Below are 13,105 nucleotides of genomic sequence, written 5' to 3' on the forward strand. Positions count from 1 at the left end.
GTTTACAGTGAGAAAAAGCAGTTGTAAACAGTGTCTCACTAGACACGACTGCCCAGTCAGCCATAAGAGCTAATCACAGGAAAGCAATGCAAACCCGGTGAGGAGCAGGCTGACACTCAGGGCAGTGTCACATTCTCCAGTTCCTAGAAGAGGCAGTGAGCTGGATGTTTTGCCTGAGAAGCTGTCAGGCGGAGAAGGGCCTCAGCAGGTCCAGATGGCTGTGCCTCACAGCTCGTCACAGCAGAAGTGCCCAGACTTACGTCAGTAAGGGGAAGGGTACTGATTTCTCAGGGAAGAACAGGAATACCACAGAGCCCTGTGGAGTAATTGGCAATTGCTAGCTATCTTCTGTAATAGGTTAGCTATTACCATTTGCATTTTTCTGTCATCTTAATGTTGTTAATGATGGTTTCATGTGTGTGTATGAAGAAAGATGTGGAGACCTGTACCTTAAAGATGCCCTTGTCTGAGCCATTTGGAGCCAGGAAATATAGAGGCTCATTCTGTAAGGTTCTGTAAAGCCAATCAGTAGGAAATAGGACATCAAGTGAAGCAGACCATTGTCTGGCTGTGTGACTCTGAATGAGTGCTGAATGATGCAGAGGGAAGGAAAGCAGCAACTGGGGTACATTATGTGACTTACTCTCACTAGGAAAAATAAGATACATATAAAAACCATAATTTCTCTCTCTTTATTTTAAGGTAAAGCGAGAATTAGCGGGTGTCCTCATTTTTGAGTCACATCCCAAAGCAGGAACCGTCTGTAAGTAAATGGAGTCTTGTCAGAGCTTCTTTCTTATCTGTGACGTGAACATTTAAATTCTTAATGTTTTAATGACAAGAGCAAAACTTGGATGTACTCTTCAAACTTGACTGTCACTCAGTATTTAAAACCTGAAGTAACAGGTGTTAGCTTTGTCTGTTGCCGATTGCAGGGACAGTACCAAAATTAATTCTATATCCTTGGTTGCATGTATGTATCATCTACAATTTGTGTATGTTTTTGTGTAGAATTTTGGGTTGGACCAATCTCTATTTAAAATGTATTTTAATAATATCCTTGTATTTAAAAAAAAATCTTCCTGCACAAAATAAAGGATTTAGAATGTTAGATTGCTGAGACCTATTTATACTGAGAAGTTTTAACAAATGAATGTCAAATCCACAGCCACTAGAGAACTGGGTTAGAACATGGTGCTACTGGTGGGATCTAAATCTGTGTGCTGATTAGTAATTGATAACCTGATGTGTATCAATAAAGTAGTTGTTGCAATTGTCATGGAAAATAAAAGCAACTTTCACATCAGTGTAATAACTACTATGTGGCTGTGGGATTTTTTTCTGAAATCTGAAGGCAGTTGCTTTTAAAATCATAGTATGCCCTTTTTTGAGGTAGACATTATTATGACTGCAGTAGAATTACCTTGAATTTTATTGAGTGCAGAATCTGACCCATTTATATTTTGAATAACTATATTCTCACCATAAAATCTTTTCTCTCTCTTGTAGTATTTAATCAGGGAGAAGAAGGTACTTCTTGGTACATTATCCTAAAGGGATCAGTAAATGTAGTCATTTACGGCAAGGTATTTTTTTCAGAAGCCTTTTTATATGATTCTTATTATTTCAATTGTAAGAAAGAGTAAACTTTGAAGGAATACAGTTTAGTTTAGAGAAAAATTTCTTTGTCTAAGGAAACAAATTTAATGTAATTTTATTAAGAAATTATCCAGTGGTTTCACTGATTATACTTCCAGTTGATTGCTGTATAATTTCAGGATATGTTACACACTTTCTAAATATAATTCAGCAGAGTTACATCAGTGTCTTTAGGACAAAGTCATTTGCTGGAATTTGGTGAATTGCCAGACTTCTGTCTCATGGGGGTTTTTACCCCATCCCCCTACCACCATATTCTCTTGCATTTGTATGACTAACTTTTCTTGCGCATGTCAGGCATGTCTGACAGAAGTACTGCTTTGTGACTGCTGGTTCTCAGCTTGGTTGAAGACCTCACAAACTTATGCCAGCTCTTCATTTTAGTTAAGCTATAGACTGAAAAGCATCTCTGTTAAATTTCCTGGTTTTGAGAGAGATTTTTCAAGGCTAAAAATAGGACTTTGGTACACAACAATCCCTTGAGTTTTTAAAAATCCCTACTTCTCTATTGATTTCTCATTCAGTGACTGAGAATCCTCCCTTCTGAACACCAAGCATTTCACCAAAATCTAGCATAAAGGCCCTGATGCTAAATCTGTTCCTAAGTAACCCCTATTTAGCTACAGTTTTTACATCACTGAGTGGGCCAGATCCTCTGTTACTATAAACTGGAGTAAATGGAGCACTGCTGATTTACACCAGCTGAGGATGTGGTGTTATAAGTTATTTGTGAAAACTTGATCTTATTTTTTAGGGCCTCTATAAATAAAAACCAAACAACTCAACAACTTTCTGTCTTCAGCAGGGCTAGAAGAGTCCTTCACACTGAATGTAATTTCAGAGAACAAGCCAATTCTTTTCTATTCTTGCCTTTCTTTAGTGATAGTAATAAGCAGCTATCAAGTATTATTTCCTAGTAATTATTTTGGATGTTGGTTTCCTGCCAAATAGATTTGTTGTGGTATTTGATTGTGAAGTCCAGTGTTTGTACAAGGACTTTCAATAGAATCCAGAATAATGATGGGTTTCTGCATGTAAATGTTTTGCTCTGTGCAGGGTGTGGTATGTACCCTACATGAAGGAGATGATTTTGGCAAGTTAGCGCTTGTGAATGATGCTCCAAGAGCAGCATCCATTGTTCTGCGTGAAGACAACTGCCACTTCCTGAGAGTAGACAAGGAGGACTTCAACAGGATCCTTAGGGTAAGAGTGGGAAGGGCTGTCCTGACAGTGTGATATCATAACTTGCAAGTTTTTCTAGAGTCTGTCTTATTTCTATGGATGTATTGATATTAATAACATTGTTTGAAGTGTTCCTAATTGCAGAAAAGAGACATGACAGTCTAGAAGATCAAGTAAAGAACATATTAATCATCTTTCCTCTTTTCCTAGCTCAGCCATGAAAATGGGACCAAATGGAATCTTTTGTCTCTCACATTTCTGTGGTCTAGAATTTGCCAAGTGCTCAGTTTTTCCTTATGTTCTCCAGGATTTCTGGGTGATCTTCCATCCAAATATTGAATAAAATAAGATCACCTGTTCTCCCAGATAGGTCAGTGGAAGGTAGCTTAAACTCAATAGATTCAAGGCAGAATCAAGTGGCAAATTACATAAGCTACAGGTAAAGACACAGATGTCTTTATCAGAGAGCTCTAGAAAGATATTCCCAGACTAATTTTACAGTTATTCATGTTAGAGCAAGTGTGTTCCTAAGTCCAGCTGTAATTCTCTGAATACAGGCTGTTTGGCAATCATTTATAGTATAGTTTACTGAGCAAAGACTTTTAATTTTTAAGGGACATTTTATTTGTTTTTTTAAAAAAGATAAGTCAGGTTATAGATAATAGTGTTCTTATATAAGTGGGGATAGAGTTTACATTACATATGGAAAGGTTGCAGGGGGAAGACTCTTGTTTTTTGACAAACTTTGTATACTTTTTAGCCAGAAATTCCTCATTGTTCTTGCTCTAGTCCCTCCCACAATTATCTACCTTTTCCCCCACTACCAGTGCTTCCCTCTTGATTCTGCCTGTGAGAAAAGCAGAGTAAAGACAGATAAATACAGGGGAAAAGAAACAACCCCAGAGACTTCTGTGTTTAAAAGTGATGCACTTTTTCAGAGTAACTAATCAGCCAAGTTGGATGCAATTACTTTATTAAGAGTAACTTGTCTTGCAGGATGTGGAAGCAAATACGGTAAGACTCAAAGAACATGACCAAGACGTCTTGGTGTTGGAGAAGATCCCAGCAGGAAACAGAGTTTCTAATCAAGGAAATCCACAGCCTCAGCACAAGTATGTTTTCATTCAATAGTGCAAATGTCAGACAATGATTAACCTTTTCTTATGGTATTATTATCCAAACAATAGCATATTCCCCCTTTCTATTGAAGAAAGCAGTGCATATAAAGTTTTCTGGTTTTTTTTTAATCATCAGCTGATCACATGCCCCATACTGGATAATATATCCATTTCCAGCAGCACACCAGTTCTATGCCTTTACACAATAATTCTCTAAAGATCTCACTGTAAATACTTATCTCATGTAATAGCTACTAAATAGACTGCACATGGAGAATGCTGAAACCCTATTAAGCTGAGCTATTGTGTAAAAGATGTGGGGAAGATACATTGTTTTATTGTTTAAGTACAGATATTTTCATTTTGGATTTTGAGCTCTGGATTCTAATAGGAGTTTGCTAGATAAAATTTATATACAAAACAAAGATCTCATGCAATGAAAATCGCACAGCTTACCTTACAGAATAGATTTGCACTGTAATAACAATATTCATTATATTTTCTTTACTTTTTTACTGAAAGGGAGAAAGTACAATTCTGTTTGGATACTACTGTGATAAGAGTAGAGTGAGGCTGTTATCATTCCAAATGTTGGTAAAACCCCTAAAGGCTTTGTAAATGTGTTATTTGCAAATGGATGCTCAATTTTATTCAAAAACACCCTTACAACTCCAACAAAATAAGCCCCAAGAAGTTTTGAATCCTTTATTTTAGACCTTACTTTTTCTCAAATAAGGAGTTAATTTACTGTGAGGTATTTTGGGTGTAGTTTTTATCTGATCTGGGATTTCATATACCTATTTTATCTGCATATCTGAATATAATGATTTCTAAAGATCTGTGAAGGGTTGAACAGACAATTCCTTGTATTTTATATACACATTTGACATATTTCAGAAGCTGCCGTTTCATCTTTCACTTGATCTATTAGAAAAACAAACTATGCTACCAGCAAAACATGTACTCTTACAACAAATTTTTCTTTGTCTAAATGAGGGGGACTTGACTGCAGCCAGTGGCTTTGTATCAGCAGCTGCAATGCACAGCAACTTGGTCATAGATTTAAATGCATTTTCTGGGGTCTGATGTATTTTTCATGTTTTCAAAAGTGAAAGTTCCATTTAAACATATTTCAAACCTGATCTTCCTTGCAAACTCTTTGCAGCACCATTATTTGGAGTATTTAACATTTTTCATTTCAGTTAGGCTGTATTTTAGAGCTTACATTACAGGACTATTTTCAGGTAAAGCTCAGAATTTCATTTCTGTAAATATTGTATGCATTTGGTCAACTTTTGGGTACTATCAATGTGCCAGCAAGGGAGCTTTTGCTGATAACAATGACAAATAGGCATAAGCTGCACAAAAGAGGAAGCTGCCTTGGAAGTTCACTATCTGCTTTTCAGCAGTCAGATTACTTTGTTAAGAGTGTGTTAGCAGTATGTTTTTGTTTAAAATCTTTCAAAGTGAGTTCACTGGTTTTGAAGAGGACATTTATTTTGTTTCTTTTCATAGTAAATAGAGTAAGTGGCTACATGTATACTTGAGAATCCAAATCAAAGTTACTGATGTATTGTGATTTCCAGAGCATGTTACTGGAATGTGTTAGTTGAGTGCTCAGTACTTTTGAAAATCACTGTGCCCAAAAGAGAAGCTTAACAAGGACCTTTTCTTAAAGGCTTGCTGCTTTGCCCTTAATTGGGTAGCTTACGTCTCTGATATCTCTTCAGGTGAGCTGCCCTTTGGGCTTTGCCCCCTAAGCAGGTACGTAGCATTTGCACTAGGGAAATGTTCTGCATCCCAAAGTTGTTCCTTGAGATATTCAGTCAACCAAAAAACTGATTTTCTTCATCTTAGTCTTGGGGAAAACTTCACCTTGGGAGCAGATCCTCTGAGTTACAATTTGGATTCTGCTGCCTCTTCTACTGAAGAGGCATAGCTCCTACATAGCTCCCCCAGCCATGCTTTCAAACAGTGACAGTTTTGCTTCGAAGGACTAGCACTGAACTCGCTCCCAAGATCTCTTTATGGGTGATCACACTCATGCAGGATGAATTCAGCAGCCCTGCAAGTCACTTCAGTGTTCATTTTCACTTTCATATTCAGAGTACAGCAACCTGTGATTTCTCTGCTTCACTCACTTAGCTACTTGGTTAGTATCTCTGCGAGAATGTGCACTGGCTTAACAAGTGTTTGTGTTCTTGGGACATCAATACAGTTCTTCCAAAGGGATTGGCAGGTAAAAGAACTGTGACGGCCAGCGCTCAAAGTGAGGAGGAGCTCCCAGGAGCTCAGCTCCACCACTTATTTCTCAGCAGGAGCAGAGTATCTTAACTTCTCGGGGGTTTTTTCTTTCTTTCTTTCTTTTTTTTTTTAGGTTTCATACTTTATCACTTGGATTCCAAAAAAAAAAAAAAAAAAAAAAAATGAAAAGATTGAAAGAAGGGGGGGAAAAAAAAAAAAATTTGATCTACAAGGAAACAAAAAAAAGACGAAAAGACGACAGGACAAGTTTAGCAATATGCTATGATATTCTGCTGGTACTTAAAATCTTGCCAGTGTTTTTGCATGAAGCAGAAAAAAATTACTATTGCACTAGTTTTCTCAGCTCCCTAATTTACTCCAGGAAATGGTACAATCCTAAGTTTATCCACTTTAAAGACTTACTTCAGCTATCTAAGGCATTGCACAAGTTTGAAGATACCGTGTGCTATTTCATTATCTGCCCCCATCTTCTCAGACCAACCCTGTGTCAGTGATGCTGAAATAAATTGTTTCCTTGCTCTGGCACCGATACACACCAGTTCTCATTTCATGTGCACAGTAAGTCTGTTAAGACCCTCTAATGACTGTGAATTGCTATCATTACTGAGATATTTATTCTCAGTGGAGAAGCATTTCTGATTGCACTTCCCCAGGTTTGCACCAGTGCAGTTCTGCTGATTGCAGTGTAACTGTGGTGGTGTTATACTGGAGTAAATGTACAGAGAGGGGGCTGTCTGTCATCTCATGCTCCCCGGGTAGGGTGGAGAGAGTTATTGCTCCCATTTTACAGAGGGGAAGCCAACAAAGATTGTGAGTGGTTTTGTCCTAAGCCACACAGAGATTCTCTTCAGAGCAGGTATTTGTACTCTGGTACTTGTCAGTCTTGGTCTTCTCACTGGTACGCAACTGTTTCTTGATTAGCTGTTTTGCCTATGAGACACTAACTGCTCCTTTCCCTCCTTCAGGTATATTGTGATGTCAGGAACCCCAGAAAAAATTTTAGAGCACTTTTTAGAAACTATGCGCCCTGAAGCAACTTTAAATGAAGCAACAGGTATCTACATGACAAAGGCTGTGATATTATTAATGCATGAAATGGTCTTGCTGGTGGAACACCACAACATGATGCTTTGAAAAGCAACTGGTGATAGCTTTTCCCAGAATAAGAACTATCCACTGCTCTGAAACAACCCCAAGAAAACCTAAGAAATTCAGAATTAAAGATAACACACTCCTCCTAACCTGCTCTATTGTATTTGTACTTTTGGTTCAAAGCAAACAGCAAAATGTCAAAAGGTGCCAGACCACTAGTCATGACTTTAATTGAGCACAACTATAATGCCAGGGTAGAGCATGCGTTACCACCCAATGATAATGGTACTTATACTTCTTTTTCTGGATGTCACTTAATACTGTGAACTAGTTTGATACCTCCAGCCATTGCATTATGCTAGTGTAAGTATTCCCAAATTTTCATACTCATATCGCATTTAAAGTATCACAATTTAAATTACATGTTTGTGATACTTTCCCATATGCAGGGAAAGAATTGTTACTTAAAAGAGAACAACTCAGCACACCATGGACCAAGTCCCAAGAATGCAGGTTGGTGCAGCTGCACTTAATGGGCTGTTTTTAATTAGTGTAAAGAGAACAGAGAATAAACATCTAGGGATATAGATATTTGCTGACTTACTGTTAGTAAGTATTTTAATTTTTAAAAAGTCAGGCACAAAAAAGTCCTTCTAATTATGATTAAGTAATGCAGAGACTTTTATATTAAGCTACATAATATTGCTTTAGCAAGATCTTTTTACATTGCAGATGTCTAAGAAGTATATATTCAAAGGTGTCCTTAATCCAGTTAATCTGTTACTGCCCTGGAGAAACCTGTATAGTGGTCCATAAATGGTGGAAGAATTGAAAGAGTACAGAAATCCTTTTACAGTGTGTGTTTTAACTACTTTTAAGAATAAAAATTATCCTTTTCATAGATACCTTTTTATTAGGATTACAAGCAGAACATTGTTCTTTAAGCCTGCAACTATATAATCAGAATTTTATTATTCGTAGTATGCATGTATTATACATTTTTCTAAAACAAATTATTTTAAAAATACTTTATTTTTTTCCTCCAAACATTCAATGACAAGATTATACCTATATCTTAATGGATTCAAAATATCACAATTCACGAACAAAGCTATTTTCAGGATATAGAAGCTCAGACTACTGGAAAATTTAATTATTAGTTTATGCATTATGCATTAGTTTATTCCTTTAGTTTAAGAACAGTTAAAACCCCCTTTGCTCTGGATATTATGCAAAGAGAAAGTCCTACCCTTCTGTAGCTGAGTTTTGTCAACTGGGAGATATTTTCATATGTGAATTACAGTGGAAGCAATGATGTAATATTACATTACACAGTCATCTCACTGTATTTTTTCTGACATCCCTTCCTTACAGGGTTTTTAAATATTTCTCTTATCTCAAAAGTTGTACTGTAGAAATGATACCCCAGGGTATTGTATTTATTTTTTCTCAGTGATTCCATGTAAGACTTGCATAGTTTAAAAGTAAAGTAAAGTTTATTCTCACTGCCAAACTTATTTTGGCCTCTATAGCCATGCTTTATAAATCTTTCTTGTTGTCACAAATACAAAGATAAGATTTACACCAGAGCTATGACAGATTATTTTAACATTAAAAATAGCTTGATATTTTTTGCCAGAGAAAATGTCAGTGATGTTGTTCATATACATTTTAATGTAAATGTAGCAGCTGTGATACTTTTGAATCAAAAGAAAACCAGAAATTTGACTTTGTGTTTACCTCTTTTAGTCCTTCACTTTATTGCTAGGAAATTAGCAAAGAATTAAATTACTTGCCTTCTCCTGTCTAGTATTAGTATATACTAAATGTGCTTTTTGGTTCTCTAAAGCCAAGTGCAGTGGCACTTCTTAGGTACCCAGGTGTGACAGGCCTGATTCTTCTTATGCTGAGATCTCTACACTTGTAGAGAAGTATATCCAAATATTTAACTTTAGCATTGATGGGTTTTTTTTGCTGAGCCAAATTTCCCTTTAACACAGGCAGGTGCCTGTTTACATAAGTGTAATAAAATGCATGCAGACAAGAATAAAAACCTAATATTTCAGCTCATATTTGTTCATTCTCTGTTTTCATAATTACCGCCTGCAAAATGCAAAAAGACTTACTTACTATCTGCAGAGGGCTAGTAAGGTATTTTAGCTGAAAGAAAACTCATCCTTGTGATCCCCAAACTGTTTCCAGGGGCTTAATTGACTGTTTTCTTTCTTCTCTTTTCACAGATTCCGTTTTAAATGATTTTATTATGATGCACTGTGTTTTTATGCCAAATAGCCAGCTCTGCCCAGCCTTGATGGCCCAATATCCTTTTGTAAGGGAAAAATTACATCCCTTTAATAGCTATCCCTATCGATGATGAGACTGAAGTTTCTCTCTCTCATGAAGTACATCTCATTTCATGGAGGCTGTGCCTTGTTGGTAGGTTCTCAGTGTCTGACTAACAGATGTCCATAGCTGAACAACTCTGAAATGGATAGTGTATACCCATGATGACATACAGTCTCAGAGCCTGAAAATTCTTTCTTTCCTGTGCTGATTACTGTTGCAAGGGAAAGAAACATACTGTCCCTCCACCAGATGAGTGAAATTACATAAAGGTTTGGATTAGCCTTCCTGTATCCTTTCTGTCTGTCTTGTTTTTTGCTGAACTACAGCATCTAGATTTTAACTAAGATCATTATGTTTTGGTGATTTCAGTAGTCTACTCTATAGATTACAAGCTGCAAACTGCCTCAAGCAAAAGGGTGCCTAAACTAATAAATAATAAGTAAGTAGTTCCCAGGTGCTGGCATAATAGTTATGAATAAAAATAATAATAATCTATAATAATAGTCTGTAGCAAATGTTAACAAACTGCAAGAAACTTTCATTGCATGCACGTACCCAGGAGATGAAAGATGATAGCATCAAGAGCTGGAGGTGATTCTCATACTGTCTGCATGTTTTACAGAGGAGTGTGTGAAATGTCCATCAGTCAGTTACCGGCAGGTCATTTAGTTTGGGGAGCTGTTGAGCTCTGTGAGCTTTCCTTGTGCACAGTGACTTGAAGCTATCAAGTGACCAAGAGCATTAAATGAACATATATTTTCTGGTTTATAGAATTCTGACAGGGATATAATATCTTCAATTCTCTATTTATTTTTTAGAATCAGATTGGTGTGAAAGTATGCTTTCCTTGAAGTTCAGTGGGGAGAGTGACATCTGGGGAAGCCAACACCCTGAAAACACAGACTAGAGCATCTTGTCCTTGTCTGACAGGCTTGAGAATCCATTTGTGTAACTCCTAGCAAAGACAGTAATTTTTTGGAAAACCTTTGAACCCATAAAACTAGTCTGCAGAAAATTGTTCGTACACCTGAAACAAACACATTTTCCAAAACCATGTAGTTTTGGATATCTAAAGCATTATGAAATGCTGTTGCTGACAGCTTTGAGAGGGGAAGTAAAGGGCAGCTCTTTTTATGTTTTGTTTTGTTCTGTTTTGTTTTTCTGATTTATCTAGCTCATATCATTCAATCAGTCCATTTGAGACTCAGGCTTGTCTATCCTCAGTTATAATAGTACACCTCTGATATCCAATGACTGGGAAAATCAGACACATAAGCAAAATGTACTTCATTGTTTATAGGGAAAAAACTTTTCTGAAGATCAGAGTGATATTGTCAGTTATGTATACATATTCACTTGTGATGAAATCTATTCTGGAGAGGAGGCTAAGACCATGGTCTGAAGTGGGACATCGCAGGCATCATGTTAATTCTTTTCAGAGCAGATTAGAAGGGCTAGAAGTAACTGGTATCCCACTGCTTTAGTGTCAGCTTTTCCTAGAGCTGAATTATTGGTTTTTTGGTCCATTCTGAATATGGAAAATCAAACTGTGCTCTGTTGATTGTACCATTGAAATTTATTGTTAGAGTTGAAAGGTTGCTAACAAAGGTCATATTTTTTGAGCAAAATCACTCTACAAAAATGTTTGCCAGTGCTGTGAGACTAAGGAGAGATTAGTTAAACTGAGTAAGGAAATCAAAACAGAAAAAGAAGAATAGTGATTCAGTCAGAGACACTGTTTTCTGCTCCCAGTTTTGAATCGATAAAAGTCTATTTTTCTACACCCATTATTAGTTATTCCAGGTTATTTGTTATTCCAAGTGTAATTTCTATTCTGCCTCCCTACAGCAACCGTCTCTGTGGTGGGATTGTGATAATTCCTGTGCTGTTTAGAGAATTCACTGTCTTTTTAGTATGAACGTGAAAGGTTTGCAAGTCTTTATGCTAACATCAGTTAGAAGACAAAGGTATATATTGGGAAGTTATGTTTGAACACCCATAAAATGGTCTGTTGAAAGTCAGTTGTTTATGAATTCATACTGTTTTTGATACTTTCAATCACTGAGCATTTTCCTTGACACCATGGCACCTATCATGCCCAGCCTTCCCAGGGTACGGAGCAGGAGAAAATGGATTATGCCCTCAACAATAAAAGGCGAGTCATTCGACTGGTTCTGCAGTGGGCAGCTTTATATGGAGATTTACTACAAGAAGATGAAGCAGCAATGGCCTTTTTAGAGGTATAAAGGAATCGTTGCATCATTGTACTCAAAAGTACCTACCAAGCAAGATAAGCTGAAAGCCTGTTCCTGGTCTGTAGAATTCTGTTAGGAACTAAAGAGAACTAGGTCATTTCAAAGTGCAAACTCGTAACTCTATTTTCTTGGTTTTAGCTGCAGACAGTATGTGCACTACAACTGTGCTTGAACCATTGTCAACCTCTGGACCTCTGAAAATATCTGCTGGAGTTGCAGACCCCTTTCAAAGCACTGCATGGTAGATTGCTTTATAGCAATAGATGAATTTGCTTTTTTTGGTATTTTCTTGTGAATACTTCAGAGGCTGTACAGGTTGAACTGAGGGGCTGTTTGTGCCTGCCTGAGGTGTGCCAGGAAGGAGCTGGAGGCTTCTCGTTCTACAAAACCAAAAATCCTTTCCATCTGAATGAAAGCTGTACTGCAGCTATTGGAACTTGAGATCTTTGTCTTCAGAACCCTTCTGATCCCTTAAAATAATTCAATTCCTCAGACATTGTTTGTAAGGTCTTTATGGTAGGTGCCATATCCTTGTATTTCTAAGACAAGATGCACTGCCAATGCCATGTTAAGTCGTCGTGATTGCCATTATGATTATATATTGTGTTTATGGAACATAATGCCATACATTACTGGCTGAATGGAAGTTCTTGCCCCAAAGAGCTTAAAACTGAATCTAAGGTAAGAGTTAGGAGAGGGGAATAGAGAGGGACCTTAGATATGACAGACATAGCAAGCCCACATGGGGAAGCTTTTCGTAATATACAATCTTTGGAGACAGACATAATGTCTTTCATTTGTCCAGAAGTTAAAATTAAAGAACAATTACTAGCTGCAAGCACATAGATCCTTCTTTGGGACAGTTTTATGTAGGTGTGGCAGGATGAGATTTGAGTAGGATTTAGAAGTGGGTAATATTGTAGGGGACTGGAGTAGTTGAGAGTCAACAACTCAGTAGCAAATGAAACACTAAGGACTACAACATCAGTGGGTAAAAAAAACCCTATAATGCCAGATTATTTGTGAATTTTATAGTCTTTATCCTTGATAATCTGAAAATGCAGTTTTTGCACAAGCAGTCAGTGGTTACACAGTGAGCTAAAAAGCCTCATCAGGCTTCCCTTCTGCATGTGTAACTCTTGCTTTAGATCAGCTGGAGATAAGTAGAAGTAGCAGCATGTGTTCCTC

General features: G+C 37.1%; 1 protein-coding gene across 3 annotated transcripts in view; it reads left to right on the forward strand.

Moving 5' to 3' along the window:
• RAPGEF4 (Rap guanine nucleotide exchange factor 4) overlaps positions 1–13,105 on the forward strand; it is a 77,908-nt gene that overhangs the window by 36,826 nt on the left and 27,977 nt on the right. For all 3 annotated transcript variants that reach the window (XM_010163046.2, XM_010163047.2, XM_010163049.2), the window contains 7 exons: positions 703–763; positions 1,510–1,586; positions 2,716–2,862; positions 3,838–3,953; positions 7,190–7,278; positions 9,557–9,635; positions 11,752–11,902. In XM_010163046.2, coding sequence (XP_010161348.1) covers positions 703–763; positions 1,510–1,586; positions 2,716–2,862; positions 3,838–3,953; positions 7,190–7,278; positions 9,557–9,635; positions 11,752–11,902 — 720 coding nt within the window. The remainder of the gene's footprint in view (positions 1–702; positions 764–1,509; positions 1,587–2,715; positions 2,863–3,837; positions 3,954–7,189; positions 7,279–9,556; positions 9,636–11,751; positions 11,903–13,105) is intronic.

Source organism: Antrostomus carolinensis, unplaced genomic scaffold, assembly GCF_000700745.2.
Source record: "Antrostomus carolinensis isolate BGI_N321 unplaced genomic scaffold, ASM70074v2 scaffold11902, whole genome shotgun sequence".
Lineage (NCBI taxonomy): Eukaryota > Metazoa > Chordata > Aves > Caprimulgiformes > Caprimulgidae > Antrostomus > Antrostomus carolinensis.